At 37.5% G+C, this 23,259-nt stretch overlaps 1 protein-coding gene across 1 annotated transcript in view; it reads left to right on the plus strand.

Annotated features, from left to right (window-relative positions):
• GGH (gamma-glutamyl hydrolase) overlaps positions 1-22,866 on the plus strand; it is a 29,072-nt gene extending 6,206 nt beyond the window's left edge. Inside the window, exons 3-9 of the mRNA XM_090283641.1 lie at positions 2,598-2,648; positions 5,257-5,341; positions 8,086-8,224; positions 10,563-10,669; positions 16,460-16,550; positions 20,291-20,428; positions 22,503-22,866. Of these exons, the coding sequence (XP_090139767.1) occupies positions 2,598-2,648; positions 5,257-5,341; positions 8,086-8,224; positions 10,563-10,669; positions 16,460-16,550; positions 20,291-20,428; positions 22,503-22,624 (733 nt within the window). The 3' untranslated portion in view covers positions 22,625-22,866. The remainder of the gene's footprint in view (positions 1-2,597; positions 2,649-5,256; positions 5,342-8,085; positions 8,225-10,562; positions 10,670-16,459; positions 16,551-20,290; positions 20,429-22,502) is intronic.
• Positions 22,867-23,259: the final 393 nt, after the last annotated feature.

Consider the following 23,259-nt stretch of genomic DNA (forward strand, 5'->3'; position numbering starts at 1 on the left):
CACAACCAAACCATGTGCCCTGAGTGGGAATCGAACCAGCCACCCTTTGGTTTGCATGTCGGTGCTCAATCCACTGAAACATACCAACCGGGGCTGTTACTCCTTTTCAAGCTGCGTCATTTGTCATCGTTACTAGGCTTCAACTGCGTTCTTTTAAAGAGAGAGTGAATCATCGAGAAGTTTTTTTGCTTCAAGAAAGTCTGACAACATGCTATTCACATCTGCATTTGAAGTATATGACCTGGGCGGTTTTCCCTGGCAGGTCTCTGAGTCACTTGAGTTTGTGACAATCTCCTCCCCTAACATTCAACAACGAAGGCCCTTAATAGTGATAAGCAGGGATTAGAAATTCAGTCATGGACAACGGGGGAGCCATTTCTTTAGAATTAATTAAAGGAGTGAAACTAGTCCCTGGAGCGGAGCTGAGTGATCTAAATCTGTTGTTGCCTGATGGTGGTGGTTGTCCATCCTGGTTTAAATATCCATGGGTAAGATTCCGGGTCCTGAAAGGTTCCTTTTTTTGTTGGCACAGTTTGGGCAGATTGGACTGGCAGAATATTGGAAGCATGCAGACTCACACTTCTTCCCAAGTCTGGGCCTCTGCCCATCTTCCCTCCATGTAAGGGAGTGATCATTGCGGTGTTACCCACTGCTTTGTGGCTCTCTGCCAAAAGGATTATTATAAATTCCAAGCAGAACTGAGCTTGAAAAGCTCATTTGGACTTTGAGGAGAGCCCAGAGGGGTTTGCTGGTTTAGCACAGCCAAATTCAGGGCATCAGAAGGTTGGCAGCTGTCCGTCTCGAGAGACGATGGTGTAGCTTCTTAAGAGTCTATCGGCACCGCCGAGAATGGTTGTGCAGTCCGACTCGGGAGAGACACGGTATCTGTCTCCTCCCGTGTTGAATCGACATCTTGCGATGACGCTGGAGTGTCCTCTCCAGTGAAGCTGAAGCTACAGAGCCTGGGCAGGGTGATATGGAGGGTCTGCTGTTGCCCATGCAGCAGACCCCCCCTCTCTTCGCAGCTGAAGGATCCAAGGGAAAGACGGAGTCAATACAGCTTGGCTTCAGGTGCGCCGCAGGAGTTGCCGGTGTTGACTACAACGTCAAACCGCCTTAGGGACTCCGGCTCCGGATTTTCTGTCGGGGTTTACTCCCTTAGCCTTTCCCCTGAAGAGGTATACCGCAAGGCAGCGGAGGTTTTTTGGAATCAGAGTTTTCCTTCTCTATGTGCCCTGACTGGAAGATCGAACCAGCGACACTTAGCTCGCAGGCCGACGCTCAATCCACTGAGCCAAACCAGCCAGGGTAGCATCAGAAGTGTCTACTTAAAAATGCCATGAGGTGCTTTAACTCCCCCTAAAAGTTTCCTGGGGCTGGAAGGGACTGTAGATGATATTTGATCATCAACCTACTTCTTTTGTGGCAGGCTGAGAGGGAATTATACCTTGTGATTCTTTCACAGAACCGTAAGATTGCCAAATGGAGAGATTTCATGAATAGGATGCTCTCTTCCCTCATTCTTGCAATATGTTGAACTTCTGGAAGAGCAAATCCACCTTGCTGTGACTTAGTTAAAGGTTGTAACCAATTGTCACAGATTAATCCCATCCGTCTTTTCTGGAGAAGGGGATAAAATCATCGGTAACATAGTAATTGGTTAGGTCTTCCCAGGTGCCTCAAAATAATTGCCTGGGCAGATTAGGCCAGTCTCAGCTCTTCTGACTTTTGAATACACAGTAGTCCCCAGACCTTTGCAGTTGGTGGTAAGGATGGGATGAATCAGGGACATGGCTTTTCTATGTATTGTTTTTTATTTTTTTTAAATTATATTTTATTGGTTATATTGTTACAATAATTCCAATTTTTTCCCCTTTGCTCCCCTCCACCCAGCACCCCCCCCACCATGTATTGTTTTTATCTGCCAAAGCTGCCTGTAGTTCAGATAGGCACGTCAATAAATCTCTTTATTTAGACTTTACATAAAAATACTAATTGGCTAGCAGAGAAATTACCAATGCTTAAATCTCATGTTTTTTTAAAAGTAATTTTTCATTTTTAAACTACTGTTGATATATACAATATTATATTAGTTTCAGGTGTATAACATAGTGATTAAGCATTTATATAACTTAGAAGTGATCCCTGATAAGTCTAGTTAGTACCCATCTGACACCACACATAGTTATTACAATGTTATTGACTGTATTCCCTATGCTGTCCTTTACATCCCTGTGACTTCTTATGTATGGCAATTTGTACTTCTTAATCCTATCACTTTTATCACCCAGCCTCCCAACCCTCTCTCATTTGGCAACCGTTAAAATATCCCTGTATCTCCAAATCTCATGGCCTTTCATATTTTGCATATGAACATGAACTTAACAGTATTAAATTATATTGGACCACAGAAAAACATGTTTGTCTGATTAGCAAAACAAGGATGTGATTATTTGGCTTTCATGTAGTTTGAAAAGAATTTAAGAATTATGTCTCATCTGACTCTTAAAAAATTAATGCAGTGATTTCCTTTAGAGCCTGACTGTTTTCTTAGGTTTGGGAAATAAGTGTTTTATTACAATTTTTCTTGTTTTCAGGCCTGATCTTACAAATGAAGAGTATGAAAAGCTTTTCCAATCTATTAATGGGTAAGTTGGCAGCACTGGCTTGATACAGTGTGTGAGGTCTATGTAGTCTGCTCTTGCAGAAAAGTACATGTAAATATTCCATGTGTTTCTATGTAATTGTCTTATAGTGGTATACCATTGGTTTCCTGAGTTCTTTTTATAAGAATTATTTTGTTGAGAGGGAGATGAAAAAGTTCTACAGAGAAGGAAGGGCAAGAAACAAATGTTACAATGTAGATAGATGTGATTTTTAAAAATGTGTGTGACATAGTCTTTTCTTCTTTTAATGCCTGTCTTATTAAATATTTTGGAGCGACTTTGAATGGCATGGCATACTGCTTCCTAAACTTAAGGATATTAATTGGTTTTCTTTCAGAAGGTAATTTGCTTAGAACTCGGAAAAATGTTTTCTATTCTCTGACATTACCACAAAAGATATGATTGGTTAGCTCATAGAAAAAATACTTTTAATAGTATGAAAAAATGCTCATCATTACTCCTAATTGAAAGAAAGCTAATTACAGCAATTAAAAACCATTTTTAAAAACTATTATATTGGAAAGACCAGAAAATTTGCTAATATTGTAATGTGAAAGTGTGAAGAAACAAGTATTCTCATACTTATGAATGTGTAAGTTATAGTCTTTTGAGAGGCAGTTTTGGCAATATCTATTGAAATTAAAAATGCGTGTACTCTTTGAGCTAGGAAGTCCTTTGAAATAATTTTATTTTACAAATATATCCCCCCACCACCAGATGTGAAGAGTTGGGGCCAAACATATGCATTGTAGTATTATTCGAAATACACTCAATTTCCAAGCCACTCATTAATTTATCAGTTGGGAGTTGGGTAGTTAAAGGAGACTATCTATGTATGATAGAATGTTAAGACAGATTAAAAATGAAGATATCTGTAGATGCTTTTTCAGACCACTGTTGTTACCTGAACAATGTGATATTGTTACACACAAAAAGCAAGGTACGTTAATAGTGTGTATAGTATACTCCCGTTTACTTTGGTCCTTAAGGTAGTGGTAAGGAGGTATGTGTAACATATCTTTTAGGTCAACACAACAGATTTTAGCAGTGATTGTTTTTGATTGGGAGTGGGGTGGAGGAAGTCTAATTTACTGTAAAGTTCTTTTAAAAAGAGCTTTACAAATACTTTTTAAAGCTGTTTATTTATTACAATCTTTTTGAAAAGGCTGTGTTCAAAACAATCATTTGCCTTCAGTCTTCAGTTCAATTTGGTTCAGTAAATATTTACTATAAAATCAGTTAAACTTAGTAAAACATTAAAAATGCCCATTGCATGCAGTGTCCTTTGGCACAAAGATAAATATGTCCAGGCTAGAACATGTGATAGAATCTCAACATGTACACCAGTAAGTGAGCAGTACTCTATGCAGCTTCAGAAGCACCCTTACTGAGCCCTGAGATGCAGCAGACCTCGTCCTGTTGTGGGGCTGCACGAAAATGAATAGGCAGAGCCTGGCTTTAAAGGAGTTTATCAACTGGGAGGGACAGTCAAGTTTTACTTTATGAAAGGACTGTGTGGTTAAACATATTCAATTTGATCAGAGGCAGCTTTTTAAGTAGTGAGTCAATGAAAAGGGAGAACTGCTAAATGAGTCTTCAATAATCCACTTGGAATTGTAGGGTTTTCTGTGTGGTTTTGTGGCAGGTGTTCCACCTCATAGTTTATAAGACTAATAGTTTTCTATTAGACTATGATCTTACTAACAGCAAAAATTACTCATCTTTGGCCCTCCAGGCTCATACTGAGTCTGGCTCATGCAGGAAGTTGAATATAGTAGAACCAACAATCTCAAAAGCATTATTTCACATCTCGAATTCATATTTAAGTATTTTCAAAATGTTAATACACTTAATCTAACTTTTATAATCTCTTTTGACTATCCTTATTTTAAGACCTATAATAATATTTAACATTTAGAGTTAATTTTAAAAGTTGATATAAAAACATAGTAAATAATTTTCTGTATCTTACCTTCATAAGTAAAATCAAATCAAATGTTTGTTTCTCACCCCTTTTGTCCCCCAGACTTTTTCTAGAATTGTGATTTTGTTCTTTTCAAAATTTTCTAATGCTTATTTCTGAAGAGATTTCAGGGTGGTAATAAAATATTAAATTCCCATGGATATTTAATTCTAGCCTACATATATTTTTATGATCGGTTTGTTCTTTATGGTTAGGAAAAAATTCTTTGTGAGCCAAAAGTGATTCATGATTATGGACTTTAATTGATTGATTTTGGCATCATGGATCACCTTAATTTAACCTTCCTGTCTTTGGAATTTTATCTCTACTTGATTTTTAACTCTGTGTACTCTCTCCCCTGACCCCATTTATTTACCTTTATGTTATCTGTATGAAAAATAAGCTTGTTAATCAAAGAAGTTTTGGAAGAATATGCACAAAAGTTTTCTTAACCGCAATAATTTACAAATGGGTAGAATTAGAAATATTTCACTTTTTGCCATAGTTTTTTCATTTTCTGTAATGATCTTGCTGCTATGTAATAAGGAAAAAATTCTTTTAAAATTAAGATTGTCTGGTTTCTGTGGGGGAGGGACTGAAATGCACCTCTGTTTGGTGTTGTTTCAGGGTTCTTTTCCCTGGAGGAGGTGCTGACCTCAGGAAGTCAGGGTATGCCCGCGCAGCCAAAACATTTTATGACCTTTCCATACAGGTAAATAGCAGTTGTTTCTCATTATTTCAGATGGGTTTTTGTAATTTTCCATGGGGATGATTCCTTTTTCAAGTGACGGTGGTACTTCCTTCACAGGTACCGTAGCCTCGGCACCCCTCTTCCTTTGAGGGGCCTGCCCTTGAGCAGCCAGTGGCGGCCATCGCTCATTTTCTGCTTAATTGAATTCCGGGCCTGATGGCAGGCCCTCTCTACTTGTTGTGCTCACTAACGTTAACCAGGTCCTCATGGTGGCTTAATAAGCTGTTTTTATTATGCACGGGGCATTGTTTATATGTTACGAATTTTCATCTCCTCTTGAAAGCTACTCTTTCTCTGGACTCATTCCAGCCTAGTTGAAGTTCCTTCACACTTACCTTAACTTTACCTTCAGTTACCAAGCAGAGCCTCTTGCCTCCTTTGTAATGTCTCACCTTTGCACCATAGCTCAGACCCTTACTACTTCTGTGAACTATTAACAGCAATTTTCTAATTAACAATGCTGGACCTAGTATCTCCTGCGTCCCCCATAAACATTTCCCTAAAGAACTGCATTTAGCATATGAAATACTTGTTTGAAAACTTTTTAATGGCTAGACTAAATTACTGGTAGTCTTTCATAGCCTTTTGGTGAGGATGTATGGAGTGTCCACAGCCCACCTTTCTCAGCCTTTTCTTCTGCAAGGAATTGAAGCCAGGTTGGTATTTTCAGCACAGACTCCTTGCCTCCTACAATATTTTTAAACCTTGTCCGTCAGTTTCTTTCTACTCCATCCCCGATTTACATCTCCACTGGCTCTCAAGGCTAAGGCTCTGTTCTTCTATAGAGATTTCTCTGCCTCGTCTAGCTGCAGCAGCGTCCCACTCCCTCTTTGCTTTTAGAGTATTTTGTTGTAGAATTGTTCAAACATTTATTTGGCTCAAACTCTGTACTGTGACTGGGTCTGTGATCTTAGTTCAGAAGACAGAGTACCTTGAAGTTAGCTGTTAGTGTTTCATGTGATCTCATGGTTCTGACACCCTCTGAGATGTTCCTCAGTTCATATTGTAGGGTTCCATGTGCTTAGTGCTTGCTCAGGATTAAAAAAAAGAGAACAAAATGGGAATTTTATAATGTGATTTAAAATGAATTTGAGAAATATATACGAACTTTATAAACTAGTCATTCTTCATTTTCCTTCTAGAGACTCATGTAACTAGTTGGCTCAATTAAAAAACAAACAAACAAACAAAAAAAACCCTCATAACCCATAAGACCCAAAGATCTATTTTAAAAAATATAATCAGCTACTTGAAGATTTCAAAACAAAGGAAAAAGCTTAGCAACACTGCACTTCTTGTTTAGCTCTAGTCACGGGAGTCCACCAGGCCCTCACTGAAGAAGCCCTGGGAAGTGAGTAGTCCGTTAGATCTATTCAGTTCCCCTCTGCGTCCTCTGCTCTGCTAGGCTGTGTAGAGAATCATGGCAAATAAAGGATGTGGTTTGAGCAAACAGAGACTTTATATTTACTTGAGAAATTATATTTGGTATATATGGAAACAGAACAGTTAAACCCTCTTTTGTGTTTATTATAAGTAAATTCAGTAAGACCCTTCAATGACTTAACATATATAATTTTAACTTCTAAAAATAAAAATTTCCAGACCTGTAGATAAAATGTTGAAAATCGTACCTTGAGGCCCTGGTTGAGTGGCTCAGTTGGTTGGAGCATCATCCCATACACCAAGAGGTTGTAGGTTCAATTCCTGGTCAGGGCACGTAGCTAGGTTGCAGGTTTCATCCCTGTCAGGGCATGTAGTACAGATCGATGTTTCTCTCTCACATCCATGTTTCTCTCTCTTCTCTCCTTCCTTTCTTTCAAAACAAGCAAAGAATCCTCCCACCCCAAAAGAAGAAACCCAAAAAACATATCCTTAAGTTAGGATTAAAAAAAAAAAAAATCATACCTTGGAATAGAAAGTATAGGAATTAATGTAATTCTCTATTTTTCTCAGTGAGGAACAGAAAAGAAAACCCCAACAATTTCCTCATTTAAAATGAGTTATTGTTAGGTTGTATTTTACAGTCTATGCAGAAAAATAGCTGTTTTTAGAAAAGTTTCAGAACTCATTTTTGTAATTATCAGCGAATATGGTTTTAATCCATGGTTAACCAGAAAACTCAGTCACTGGTATACTTCTTCCCTGTCATGCTAGTTGTTGTGACCTCTTTGAAGAAACCCAGTACCTTTGCACTTTTTTTAGTTGACAACTTTTACTCTGTAAAAATCTTTTTTACTTCTATTTAGCCTATTTTTTTACTGATTGTTCCTTTACCTTCCAGATCATGGATTTCACCTAATTTAAATTAATTAGCTGAAGGGGGTATAATACAACTATGAATATATATTCTGAGATAATGGAGAAAGGAGTGTGTTTAAAACCAGATAATTACCCAAGCAACAAGATTTATGGAAGATTTAAAAATAGGCATTTATCAAGAATTGTCTTTGATATTTATAGTCCCTAATTGTTACTTGCATTATTTGGTAGTTGACTGGCAGAAATCAGTGCCTTTCCCAGCAGAACTGAGATTGGATATTATGTGGGAACATGGTCTGAAGAGAGATTAAGTGATAGCGTACTCATGGAACCTGGAAAATTCTTTAGAAATCCATATATATCTCAGGTGCCTCCCTTGTAAGGACATACCAAATGTATTATTTTTGTTTTAAAAAGCTTGACTAAGATGATTTTCTCTTTCAAAGAGTTTTGATGGTGGAGACTATTTTCCTGTGTGGGGTACATGTCTTGGATTCCAAGAGCTTTCATATCTGATCAGTGGAGAGTACTTACTAATCCACACAAATACTGATGGAATTGCAATGCCACTGAACTTCACTGAAGGTAAGAATTCTCTTTTTGGTCCTTTAAAAATATTAACGGGGCAGGATTAGTAAGTAGTAAATGTCAAGTAAAAAATGCTCATGCTTATGCTCTGGCCAGGTGGCTCAGTTGGTTGGAGTGTCATCCCATTTGTACACCATAAAGATTGCTGGTTTGATTCCTGGTCAGGGCACATACATAGGTTGTTTGTTTGATCCCTGTTTGGGGTGCATTTGGGAGATAACTGATCGATGTTTCTCTTACATCAGTGTTTTTCTCTATCTCTCGCCCTTCCTCTCTCTCTAAAGTCAATAAACATATCTTCGGTTGAGGATTTAAAAAAGTGCTCATAACACTTATTAACTTTTAAACTATTTACATATACTGAAGATATGAATGGTCACTTTTGTACTCAAGTTATGAGGGTGGCTTAAGGAACTTTGAATTTTGAAAACTCATTGTTTCTAGTGTTATCAGGACCATGCATTACTAAAACTCTAAAATTGGACCTGGTTTTGAATCCTAGTTTTGTTACTGTTGCTGTGGGGAACCATTTAACCAATCTTAACTTTAATTTCATAATGTGTAAAAAGGTTTACCTGTTAGGTATTTTATTTTTTTTTCTTTTTTTAGGATTAAATAAGATTATATTTTCCAGGTACTGTGCTAAACAATTTAAATACAATTCTCATAAGTGTTAGCTATTATTAATATAGTACAACATTTTCCCCTTGGCTGTGTACTTTTATTCAGCCCCAACTAGGGTGTACTGCAGTTCAGTTCTGGCACTAACCACCTGAAGTTAGTGCAGACTCCACAGTTAAAAGCCATCTCGCCAATTAAACTGCCCTTATTTCAGACACTAGCCTCAATTTATGCTCCTAGACAACCCACACTTCTGATCAACTGGCCACAAATTTGAGGGTTCCCAGGAACCCCCTTAGGTTCTCTAATTCATTAGAATGACTCATAGAACTCAGAAAAGCACTGTTTTTACAATAAGTTTCATTATGAAGGATATACTTAGGAGGAGGTGTGGGAGAGAATGCAGAGCTTCCTTGCCCTCTCCCCATTGAGTCAGCACCCATCACCCTCCTGGCATATCAATATTTCACTAACTGGGAAGCTCATCTCAGTGAGCGTCCGTGTTAAGTTTTCATTCGTGTTTCATTGCAAAGGCATGATTGATTAAATCATTGGCTGTGGGATTGAACTCAGTCTCTAGTGTCCCTTCCATCCCTGGCACAGAGTCCTAACCTTTTTTAATCTTGTGGTTAGTCTTTCTGATGCGGAGCCTCTATCTGACACTCTCAGGGCCTTACTGTGAGTCACCACATTAGCATTACAGACACTGCTATCCCTCAGGAAAGTCCAAGTGTTCTAGAAGCTCCCTGTCAGGAACTTGAGAGACCAAACAAATTCTTTATTATACCACACTGTAAAAAGATAATGATTCTTGTAGGTTACTTGAACTCTGAATCCTCAGAATTGAATACTCCAGCTATTCTGTTCTGATAAGTATTTTGGATGGAAAGTTGTAGTATTAATACATGGAACCCATAGAATGCTCTATACTTTTCAAAGTTCCTCTTCACATCATCTCACTTAAATTATTGCAAGAATACTGTGGGAAGTATATGTATTAAGTTAGTCAATTTTGGTTGTATATGGTAAAAACCCATATAATACAGAAAAAGGGATAAATTTCACTGAAGTGAGGTACTTTCATTATTAGGATTCTGATGGAAGCCATTAGCTTCCTGAATGAGTGCCTCATTCAGGGACAGCTGGCTTCAGGGCCTTCAACAACATCAGGAATTTTTTTATCCCTTTGATGGTATTTGCATCTGTGTGTCAGTCTCCAGAGGCTTCAGAGAGGTATATTGCTTTTTCTGATCTATTTACTGAATAGAAACTTCTTGGCCTGGTTGATGATTTTTTCATTATTGGTATATTTAACCTTTTAAGTCCCAGATACCTTTAAAAATATGTTGAAAGTTCTGGATCATTTCTTAGGAAAACAAATATATACAAGTGTGGAAAATCTTACCTGGTTTTCAGTGCTGTCTAGAAAACTTGGGATTTTCTTGCTTACTCTATGGCTAGGCTGCTGTTTAGCATATCAAAAGAATTTTAGTTATTAATGTTGAAGTTGTGGGAGAAAAGTGCTTAAATATGGAGCATATTTGGATTTGTATGCTAATTAATTTTATAATTGGAATACTTCTGTGGAAACGATGTGTTTTGCTTAGTCATCTTGATTATGTCTTAATAATGCCCTTTCTTTGGCAATTAGTGACTTCAGCGGATATAATTTTTTTCTGTTTAAATTATTTCCCTTGTACTTAAATTATTTTAGGTATATCACAGAGCAGAATGTTCCAGAATTTTCCTGCTGACTTGTTGCAGTCGTTAGCGAAAGAGCCTCTGACTGCAAATTTCCACAACTGGAGCCTCTCCGTGAAGGTATCACATTAATTACATAATTAAATTAGTGCAGAGGACCCAAGATAGTGGAGGAGTAAGTTGAAGCTACACTAATCTCTTCCCAAGACCAATCTGGAATTACAGCTAAGTGGTAGAGAAAGCATCCTGAATAACCAGCTGGATACTAGCTGGAGAGAAGCTTTATAACCACAGACAGACAGAGAAACCTCTTCACCACAATGTGGTAGGGTGTGTGGAGATGCTAGAGGGCTGGCTGGGCTCCTGTGGGCAGCAGCTGAAGATCCAGAGGGATATTTCAGTGGCTGGAGGTTCCCACTGACAAGTGTGGGGTCTAAACCCCAAGCTGGGCTCCCCAGCCTACAGCACCAGGTCCGGAAAGAAACCCAGATAACATCTAGATGTGAAAAGCAGTAGGGTGTCTTGTCTGCCAGGGAGAGATGGCTAGAAACTCAGAGAGCCTCTTGAGGGCCAATGCACAAAATTTCATTTGTAGTCACTTATCCAGGGCTCCAGCAGAGGGAGGGCAGAGTCACCTAGAGACACTTGAGTAGAATCTGGGGCTGTGGCTCTGGCGAGAGAACTGCAGGAACAGCTGCCAGGATCCCTGTGCTGAGTCATTTCCCATACTGCAGGAGCCATCTTTTTTAGGCAGAGCTCTCCTCTCCAAGTGACATCAGTCTGAGGGAAAGCAATAGCCCCTCTCACAGGAATTATCCTGCCCTATCCTGTGGTGCTTAAGCTGGGCTGCTGATTATAGCTTGATTAGTTTAACAACTGATTAGTTTAACAACTAAGGCAGAAAATACAAAGAAGCAGCCAAAATAGGAAAACAAAGAAACAGAAGAATCAGAATTCTCCAGCAGAACAACTAGATGGAATGGAGGCAAGCAATTTATCAGGTAGACATTTTAGAATAATGATTCTAAAGGTATTCAAAAGTATGGAAAAAGACATTGACACCACAAAAAAGGACCAATCAAAAATAAAGAATGCAATACTGGAAATAAATAATACACTGGAAGGAATGAACAGTAGGTTAGATGAAGCAGAGAGTCGCATTAGTGATTTGGAAGACAAGGTAGAAAAAAACACAGGCAGAATAACAAAAAGAAGAAAAAATTTTAAAAATGAGGAGAGCTTAAGAAACATTTTGGACAACATGAAGTGGAACAACATCTGCATCATGGGAATACCAGAAAGAGAAGAAAGTGAGCAAGGGATCAAGAACCTATGATTGAAAACATCCTTAATCTGGTGAAGGAAAAAGACACACAAGTCCAGGAAACTCAGAAAGTCCCCCAAAAATTGGATCCAAAGAGGCCTGTACAGAGACACATCATAATTAAAATGACAAGGCTTAAAGGCAAGAAGAGAATCCTAAAGCCACAAGAGAAAAGCAGATATTACCTACAAGGGAGCACCAATTAGACTGTCATCTGATTACTCATCAGAAACACTTCAGGCCAGAAGGGAGTGGCATGAAATATCCAAGGTGGTGAAATGCAAGGACCTATAACCAAGGCTACTTTACCCAGCAAGGCTATCATTTTAATGGAAGAAAAAATCAGGAGCTTCCCAGACAAGAAAAGCCGAAAGGAGTTTGTTAATACCAAACCAGTACTGCAACAAATGTTAAAGTGCTCGCTTTAGAAAGAAGAAAAGAGAAAAAAACAAAAACAAAAAGGAAGAAGAAAAGAGAGAGAGAGAGAGGAGAGAGAGAGAGAGAGAGAGAGAGAGAGAGAGAAAGAGAGAAGCAGTCTAACAATAAAATGGCACTACATATGTATCTATCAATAATCACCTTAAATGTAAATGGCTTAAATGCTCCAACTGAAAGACATAGGGTTGCTGAATGGGTAAGAAAACAAGACCAATATATATGCTGCCTCCAAGAGACCCATCTCAGATCAAAAGATACACACAGACTAAAAGTAAAGGGATGGAAAAAGATGTTTCATGCAAATGGAAAAGAAAAAAATGCTGGGGAGCAGTACTTATATCCAACATAATAGACTTTAAAACCAAGGCTGTAGTAAGAGACAAAGAAGGACACTACATAATGATAAAGGGAACAATGCAACAAGATGATATAACTCTAGTAAACATTTATACACCCAACATAGGAGCACCTAAACATGTAAAGCAAATCTTGATGGACATAAAGGGAGAGATGGACAGAAGTACAGTCATAGTTAGGGATTTTAACACACCATTGACTTCAATGGATAGGTCTTCCAGTCAATCAACAAGGAGAAAGAGGCCTTAAATGACACACTATATCAAATGGATTTAATTGATATCTTCAGAGCATTTTACCCCAAAGCAGTAGAATATACATACTTTTCAAGTGCACACGGAATGTTTTCCAGGATAGACCACATGTTAGGACATAAAACAAGTCTCAATAAGTTTAAGAAGATTGAAATTATATCAAGCATCTTCTTTGACCACAGTGTTATTAAACTAGAAAGCAATTATAAGAATAATACTGAAAAACATCCAAAGACATGGAAGCTAAATAACATGTTATTAAACAATGAATGGGTGACAATGAGATCAAGGAAGAAATTAAAAGATACCTTGAAATGAATGAAAATGAGGACATAGCAAACCAAAATCTGTGGAACACTGGGATGGCAATCCTGTAGGGAAATTCATAGCATTACAGGCCTATCTCAAAATAACAAGAAAAAGATAAAATAAAAAGTCTTACTTTAAACTTAAAGGAACTTGAAAAAAGAACAACAAACGAAGCCCAAAGTTAGTAGAGGAAGGAAATAATAAAAATCAGAGCAGAAATAAATGAAATAGAGTCTAAAAAAATAATACAAAAGATCAGTGACTCCAAGAGCTGGTTTTTTGAGAAGATAAACAAAATTGACACACCTTTAACCAAACTCATCAAGAAAAAAAGAGAAAGGTCCCAAATAAATAAATTCAGAAAGGAAAGAGGAGAAATAACAACTGACACCAAAGCAATACAAAGGATTTAAGAAAATATTAACTCTATATGCCAATAAACTGGACAACCTGGATGAAATGGATAAATTGCTAGCAACATATAATCTTCCAAAACTAAATCAGGAAGAATCAGAGAATTTGAATAGACAGATTACACCTAGTGAAATTGAAGCAGTAATCAAAAAACTCCCACCAAAGAAAAGCCCTGTACCACATGGCTTTATGGGAATTTTACCAAACATTCCGAGTAGAACTAACACCTCTGATCCTCAAACTCTTTCAAAAAATTTTAGAAGAGGGAAGGTTCCCAAAATCATTTCATGAGGTCAGCATTATCCTAATTCCAAAACCAGTTAAAGACACTACAAAGAAACAAAGTTATAGGCCAATATACCTGATGAACATAGACACTAAAATCCTCAACAAAATATCAGCAAACCAAATACAGCAATGCATCAAGAAGATCATGCATCATTATCAAGCGGGATTTATTCCAGGAATGCAAGGCTGGTAGAACATTCATAAATCAATAAATGTGATTCACCACCTAAACATAATGAAGGATAAAAACCATGTTATCATTATCAGTAGATGTAGAAAAAGCATTTGATAAAATCCAACACCCATTTATTAAAAAACCTCTCAGCATAGTAGCAATAGAGGGAACATACCTAAACATAAATAAGACCATATATTACAAACCCACTGCCAACATCATACTTAATGGGCAAAAAAATAAGCATTCCCCTTAAGACTGGGAACAAGACCAGGGATATCCACTTTTACCTTCATTATTGAACATAGCACTGGAAGTCCTAGCCATGGCAATCAGACAAGAAGAAGAAATAAAAGGCATCCCAGTTGGAAAAAAAGTAGTAAAACTGTCTTTATCTGCAGATGACATTATCCTGTACATAGAGAACCCTAAATATTCCACCAGGAAAGTACTAGAACTGACACATGAATTCAGCAAAGTAGTAGAATACAAAATTAATATTCAGAAGTCATCATTTGCATTTTATACGGCAATAATAAACTAACAAAGGGAAATCAAGAAAACATCCCATTCACAATTGCTTCAAAAAGAATAAAATTCCTAGGAATAGACCTAACCAATGATGTAAAAGACCTATATTTGGAAAATTATAAGACACTGAAGAAAGAAGTTGAAGAAGATACAAATAAGTGGAAGCACATACCATGTTCATGGATAGGAAGAATTAACATCATTAAAATGTCCGTACTACCCAGAGCAATCTATAGATTCAATACAATTCCTATCAAGATTACAATACCATATTTCACAGAACTAGAACAAATATTTCAGAAATTTATATGGAACCACAAAAGGCACCATATAGCAAAAGTGATCCTGAGAAAGAACAAAGCTGGAGGAAACATGCCACCTAATATCAAACTGTACTATAAGGCCATAGTAATAAAAACAGCATGATAATGACATAAAAACAGACACAAATGTCAGTGGAACAGAATAAAGAGCCTAGAAATAAATCCACACATTTATAGTCAATTAATATTCGACAGAGGAAGCAAGCACATACATTGGGCTAAGACAGTTTATTCAATAAATGATATAGGGAAAATTGGTCAGATATGTGCAGAAAAATGAAACTAGACCACCTTCTTATACCACACACATGAACAAATTCAAAATGGATCAAAGACTTAAATGTTATACCTGAAACCATAAAAATCCTAGTAGAAAACAGTCAGCAAAATTTTGGACATTGCCTGTAGTAGTTTTTTTGTTTGTTTTGGCTGTATCTCTCCAGGTAAGGGAAACAAAAGAAAAAATAAACAAATGGGACCATGTCAAACTAAAGTTTTTGCACAGCAAAGGAAATCATCTAAAAAAAAAAAAAAAAAAATCCACAGAATGAGATAACATATTCGATGATACATCTGCTAAGGGCTTAATATCCAAAATATACAAAGAAGTTACAAAACTCAACCCTCCAAAAACAACCCCATTAAAAAATGGGCAAAGGACCTGAGTAGACACTTCATCAAAGAGGTCATACAGATGGCCAATAGACATATGACGTGATGTTCAGCATCACTAATTATCAGAGAAATGCAAATTAAAACCACAACGAGATACTATATCACATGTGTTAGAATGACTATCTTCATTAAATCAACAAACAAATGCTGGCAAGGATGTGAAGAAAGAGGAACTCTTGCACTGTTGGTAGGAATGCCGACTGGTGCAGCCACTGTGGAAAGCAGTATGGAGATACCTGATAAATTAAAAATGTATCTGCCTTTTGACCCAGCGATCCCACCTCTGGGAATATATCCGAAGGAACCCAAAACACTAATTCTAAAGAACATAACACCCCTATATTCATTGCAGCATTATTTACAATTGCCAAGCTCTGCAAGCAGTCCAAATGTCCATCAATAGATGAGTGGATAAAACAACTAAGGGACATTTACACAATGGAATACTACTCAGTTGTAAAAAAGAAAAAAATTTACCCTTTGCAACAGTATGGATGGACCTGGAGAACATTATGCTAAGTGAAATAAACCAGTCAGAGAAAGATAGATATATGAATTCACTCATATGTGGAATCTAATGAACAAATGGGGACAGACTCATAGATGGAGAACAGGATGACAGCCAGTGGTCGGGGGGCAGGTAGGGAGTTGGAGGGATTGAGCAAAAGGAAAAAGAACTCATGGACATGGTGATTGCTGGGGAGAGGTGGGGATAAGGGGACTAAAAGGTAAGGTAAACATACAATAAAGATTAAGTTAAAAAAGATATTAATGCACTTACATTAATTAAAGGAGTAATTTTGTTTTATTTTTATCCTCCAGAATTTTACGATGAATGAAAAATTAAAGAAGTTTTTCAACGTATTAACTACAAATACTTATGAGAATATTGAGTTTATTTCAACAATGGAAGGTATATATCACTCTACATGTTCACTTTTTCACATATTATGTTTATATTAATTTTGATTTTATAGTGTTCTGTTTTGTGAATGAAACCATGTTCACTTTGGGGCCTTAAGATGTTTCCATGTTCCAAAGCAGTGGTGGTTTACCTGAGTCATTTTCTAGTATGGGGTGGTGAAGAAGTGAAGTAAAGAGAGTGATGAAGAAATAAATGGAGAATGTGGCTTCTCATTCTTTTATTTTTATTGACTTTTTTGGAATGCCATTAGTTAATAAAATTATATAGGTTCCAGGTGTACAATTCTGTATAGTACATCATCTGTATACTGTATTATGTATTCATCACCCAAATTCAAGTCTTATTTCATCACCCTTTATCCCCTTTCCCCCTCTTTTACCTCCCCACCCCCTTTCCCTCTGATAATCACCTTACTGTTGTCTGTGTCTATGAGATTTTCTTAATCCCTTCACCTTTTTACCCAGTAATATTGTGGATTAAGCACCTTGACAGATTCTTCTCCAAACAACAAAAGATGTAAGTAATGTACAGAAAAACATCTTCCTAAGTACATTGGTGAAATGGCAAGAAATTAAGAATACTCAGGCCCAAACCTCCCAAGAGCTAAGTGGAATATTTAGGTGGGAGGATTTCTCCTGGAACATGGAAGGCAAAGAGCACCAAATGTCTCTGCTTAGTTTGAACCAAGGAGCTCTTGTGTGTTTGGCCAGCAAGATGACCACTATACCACAGAAACCTGGCACTGAAGGAGTGGGCTGGTTAATAAATCGTAAGCATTCTTAACGACAGGCTCGAGTGTGGCCTGCATTGTACTAACTGGAAAGTTTGGGAAATTTCAACTCAAAAATTTTGTTTCTCAGATTGATAGTGACCCTGCCCCTCCCACATGCATGGCTGAAGCAAATAATAAATAACTTATGAGGGAACTTAGGTTTATCTCAGACTTTAAGGAATTTCCATATTATGAGGTTTTGAGGAAAATGAGCAATTTATTGCCAGAAAATCATAAAGGAATGAGAATTTGCAGAAACAATAGGCATGCAGTCTTTGAGTTGGTGAGGCTGTTTAGTGCTACTGAGAGGCCAGGGTACTGGAGTGGAACAACTAGAATAAAGTGGAAGGAGCTTGAGTTTCAAAGACTGGCCATATTGCTGGCTCGCTAGTGTGGGATGATTAAATCCCTAGGATTTAGAAACAGTATCCAGGGAATTCTGGAGCAAGTTTATCAGTCCAGTCTGAAGTGGATTTAACATTTGAGCTTATTATCTTCTCTTAAACCCTGTTTCCCTCCTATATTTTTTGTTTCAATCAATAGCATTGCGATTCACCAAATCATCCCAAATTAGAAACCTGGGAGCTATCTTTGACTTCTGCCCGCATTCCCCACATCTAGGAAATTCATGACATCTTCCATTTCCCAAATTCTTGAATGTGTGACTGCCTCTGTAATCTGGTCTACCTGTCCAACTTCAGCATTAACCACCTTCCACCTGGATTGTCGTAGTGGCCTCTTTACTAACTTCCACAATTCTGCCTTCCATCGAGCTGCTGCTGATCCCTCCGAATTGCCCATCTGAATGTGTTGCTTGAGGAACACTCTGCAGTGGCTCTTCAGCATTTAGAGGATAAAGTCTAGATTTTCCAGGTCTTTTACTCCATGATGCCTCCCTGCCTGCATCACTAGCCTATGTTCCTGTTTAGTGCACAGCCCTCCACATAGCAACGTTTCCTGCCCCTGTGCTTTTACTTAGGTTCTATCCTCTGAAAAGCTTCCCTGCCTCCCTACTCCCTTCTCCTGATTATCTCTTAGCTATCCTTGAAGACTCAGGTCTGGTTTATCTCCTAGAGACCTCTCATACCCATTATTCTTCCTCTCCACATGTTCAGTCCCCCCTCCTTTCTACTTGCTCTGTACTACCTAGGAATATCTGTTTTTGCATTTATTTGCTCATGTTCTATCTTTCCCTGGAGACCAAAAGCTCATTGAGAGCTTGAACTGTGTTTTATTATTCTTTGTAAACCGCAATAGATGTTGCGTGAATGGCTAATTATTTAAATGAGAGTATTGGGTTGGAAGTTAGGGAATCCAGTTCCATGTTGGTTCTACTCCTGGCTATGTCATCGGAGCAAGCTCATTTGGAAATTGTATCATCTGAAAAATTTTCCAACACCTGCTAGATGGGAACACCTGAGGTGCTCTATTTGCATATTTTCTTTTCATTCTTTACACTTCTGTTCTAAATTAATGTGGTAGGGCATGATTCCTACAGTTTTCAGGAACCTACATTGTTCTTTTAATAATGCAGTTTACTAAAGAGGGAATCTCACTTCTTTTGAGTGTCAGTGTTTATCTGTAGTCACTCACCCACTCATTTGGCTGTCTGCCTGTCTGCCTGATAAATCCTTGTTACAATTTACTACTTAAGACATTTCTTATTCTAAATAATACATTTTATGTCTCAAAGAAATATGTTCCATGATCTTCTTCTAGTTAACTGTGTGTAACCATTAATTTTCTATTCTTGCCTGTGGGACTCCTGTGGGTAGCTTCACCTGCAGGCCTCGACAGGAGAGAAAGAAAGCGCAGTCACGAGGAGGTAGAGAGATGGGCAAGGGGTAGGTTAGAGGGACCAGAGCTGCTTGCTGGTATGTTGTTTTCTCTCGTGAACCCCAAGAAGGCAATGATAAAATATGTTTCCTTCTTGTGCCATGATCTCCAGTGGCAGAACCTTGCAGATGTGAGAGGACGTGCTCTTTTTCCTGGGTATTTCTTCTTTCAGCTAATTCATTTCTTTAAGTACTTTCCCATGGTTGTCGTAGCTATAATTTCAAAGCAGAAATAATAGATGGAAAAATTTTTTTCCAATTAAAATGAGGAAAGAAATATGTGAAGAAGAGATGAGTATATACATTTTTCAGAAGGTAAATATCCATACTCATATTTTTAAAAAATTATAGACTTTTTAAGACATACATAAAAGTAAAGCCAGTAATATAATGAACCCCTCCAGGTACATATCTTAGGTTTCAGTGACTGTTAACACTTATATGGCCATTCTTGTTTCATATCTACTTTTTACTCATTCTAGATTATTTTTTTGAAGTAAATCCTAGGGAATCATCATTTTTATATATAAAGGTATTTAAGAGTTCTAAAAATAATTGAACTATATCACCAAAAATCTTTCATACCAAATTTAAACTTTTTAAAACGATTTTAAACATTGGCACCATGAAATCATGAAGCATTCCCACAGTCTGAGAGAAAGACACAGTTTAGGCTGAGACGAGCTGGCTTACATAAAAGGACACCAGAAATGATATCATAGCTTATTTTCATAGGAATAATCATTATTGTGGAGGGGGAGGTGTGAAAATGTGGCATGAAGTAGCGGGGAAAGACACCCATCATGGAAGAAACTGTCACTCATCAAATGTACACTTGTCTGTTGAACTAGGATATATTCAGAGGCTCAACTATTTTACTCTACTCTGATTATCTAGTAAAGTGAATAATGTTGCAAATTGTAAAAGGTTGAAAATCAATGAAGAACTATAGTATGAATTCTCACATTGACTGCAAACTGAAATTTTTTTATGTTGAAGAGTACGCACAATTTTATTTTGTCTAATATAGTTACAGTATATTTTAAATAGGAAAGAAAACGGAGGTAACATTGTAGACATTCTTACTACTTATTACCAACTAGTTTGTGTTTTTCATGCAGGATACAAATATCCAGTGTATGGCGTCCAGTGGCATCCAGAGAAACCTCCTTATGAGTGGGGGAAATTTAATGGCATTTCCCATGCACCTAATGCTGTGAAGGTTGCATTTTATTTTGCAGCATTCTTGGTTTCTGAAGGTAATATGTGGGTATATATTTTTATTACTCTATTAGTGCAGTTTTGAAGGAAATGCTTTTATCTGAATGTTTATATACTCTTGCTCTGTAAGTGCTCTGTTTTTAACTTAAAAAGAATCATGTGAAAGTACTGAAATTGAGCTATTAGGCATTCAAGTAAAACCAGGACAGTGATTTTAATTAATAGTATTGTATACTCTAAAGATGGCTGAATTCTTCAACAATAACATAAAGTTTTTTTTTTCTTTCTTCAATACTTTCTTTGTAACATTCTCCCACACTAGTCTTCTTTTTAGGAATAATGCTTTAATTATAACATTTTCTGAGAATTAGATATTTTTTTCAAGGCAGTGATATAAATTGAATATATAATCATGCTTTTGTGATTTTAAGGCTGCCTACCTGTAGGCATTGGCACATTGGAGAAAGTTAATAAGCTTTGCTTGTTTTTTTCATGGCGAAAACAGACATTTCATGCCGTTTGTGGGTAAAATTGAGAACTTAGTTGTAGATGTTTATGTTTTAGTTGAGTGATACCGAGATAAGATAGAGCTACAAACACAACTTGCAAAGGTCGGGCATCACTCTGGCCAGGCAGGGCCATTGGAAACGTCAGCGAACCCTGTTGGCGTCTACCTCCATGTTTGGCTTAAGGTTTTAGCAACTCTCCCACCACACTGGCAAGTGAAGCACAATACTTCTTCCTGAGTTCAATCTGGTTTAGAATTATGCTTGATGAATGGGTAGCTTTATGACAAAAACCCCAAATTAAACAGAAAAAAGTTCTCCCAAGTGTAGTATTAGTCCCAAGAATCATTTTCATGCCATGTGTTGGAGTAAATGAGAACAGGGTAGAGCAGTGTGCTGCACTATTAGCCCTTAGCAAGGCCATTATTTGGTCTTTATTGGCCAATATCCTTCTTTTTAAACATGCTGTAAAAGCCTATACTTTATTTTGACCTTTGGATAAAATCTGAGCCTTAGCCTTCTTACATCCAAACTTGACCCACTTCCACTTCTTCATACTTTTCCGATTTCTGCCTGATCTGTGGGAATTGCCTCACTTTTCTATCTGCCTCAACTTTGCCAGTTTTTCCATCCTCTTTATCTTGAAGCATCTCGATGAAGATAGATTATAAAAACTTTCCTATCAATGATCCTGCATGGTAGGTGGACTAGACTTGAGCATTAGGACCTTGCCCTGTTTATTCGAGTATTTCCATCCCCGGGCTCTGCATCAATTCCTATATGCAGTAATTACTTAGTAAGTGTTTGATGAGTGGGGCGCAAGCAGCACCCCGTCAGACCAGGGACAGGCAGATGCAGCTGCTGCGGTGGAAGGTAACCCCTCTACTTCAGGTGCTGCTTTATCTGGGGGAAGTTCTTCTGTAAGGCATGCCTCTTTGTTGGTGGTATTTTCCCCCTTAATGCCAAAAATAGGACAAGATGTTATAAAGAGGGTTTTGAAAATTACGGGGAGTGGGGGGGCAAAAAACCAGAACTTATTTATAAAACATTGTGTATTTATTTAGATGTTTAAACTTTAGTCACCTTCAAGTATTCTCCATTGATGCAACACTTATAGAGCCTTTTTTCCAACTACTCAAAACAGTTTTTGAACGTGTTGATTTTGATGCCTTTTAGTGCTTCTGCTGGTTTTTTCTTTTTTTCCACCTCTTCCACATCAGCAAACTGTTTCCCTTTGAGGACTTTTTCATCCAGAGAAACAAAAAATGTTACTTGGGATGAGATTGGGTGAATAGGGAGAGTGGGGCATTAGGTTTTTGGTCAAAAACTGCTGAACACTCAATGTAGTGTGGGCAAGTACACTTGTAGGTGATCCATCATGAAATAGGCAGATGCTTTGAGGGTCTTCAAAAAAAATTCACTGAAGTATAATGCAGCCTCTCACAACAACGCCAGCTGGTGCACTGATACAGATGGTTCCTAGAACATTCACCTAGTAGGGGAAGCCTGTATTATAAGGGGCCCACCCTCCAAAAGATAATTTCATGTCCCCCCCCCTTGTATATCCAATCTTTAAAAAAAAATTCACATTTTCTTTTTCTTGCAGCTCAGAAGAACAGTCATCATTTTGAATCTGATGTTGAAGAGAATAAAGCACTGATTTATCAGTTCCATCCAGTATTTACTGGAAATATTTCTTCATTTCAACAAAGTTATATGTTTAATTGAAAGCTTTCCATATATTAACAGAAATTTTGAATAATTCCATGTTGAAATTGTTTTAATAACTTGATACTCATAGCAATAATAGAAAGCCGCAGAGATTTCTTTTCTGTGATGTTACTGGCTCTGAATCTTTATTCAATATATTTGACTATTTATATCACATTTGATAACCAGTGAGGCAGTGTATTTCATGTAAAAGCTTTTATCTCAAGATTAGAAAAAAATAAATCTATTGAAAATACAAATATATATATATTTTTTTGATTGATTCTAGAAATAAAGACCACCCTCTGCCCAGCCGAACCATTCTTGCTGAAGATTCTTTAAATCCTCCCCGTAGTTCACTCACTGTGATATCTGTCTTCTTTGAGTCTGTCAGTGCAGTGTGTGTGTTGAGTGTGTGTGGCTAAACATACACGTATCTCTCCCTTTCTGCTGTTTTAGCTCCACAGTGAAAGCAGAGTCTTTGTCTTGAACCTTTTTATCTCCCACAATGTCCAGCACAGTGGGCCCTCAGTAAGTCCTTGTGGCTATCTATGAATGAACTTTTTTTCCATGGAAAATAGTTTGAAGTCTGTCATACATGTATTTGGGTACATTTTAATAACTCTGTCAATCTGTGCTTCCCTCTCCCACTG

This window comes from Furipterus horrens, unplaced genomic scaffold (assembly GCF_987537825.1).
Source record: "Furipterus horrens unplaced genomic scaffold, mFurHor1.1.pri manual_scaffold_7, whole genome shotgun sequence".
In the NCBI taxonomy this organism is placed as follows: Eukaryota; Metazoa; Chordata; class Mammalia; order Chiroptera; family Furipteridae; genus Furipterus; species Furipterus horrens.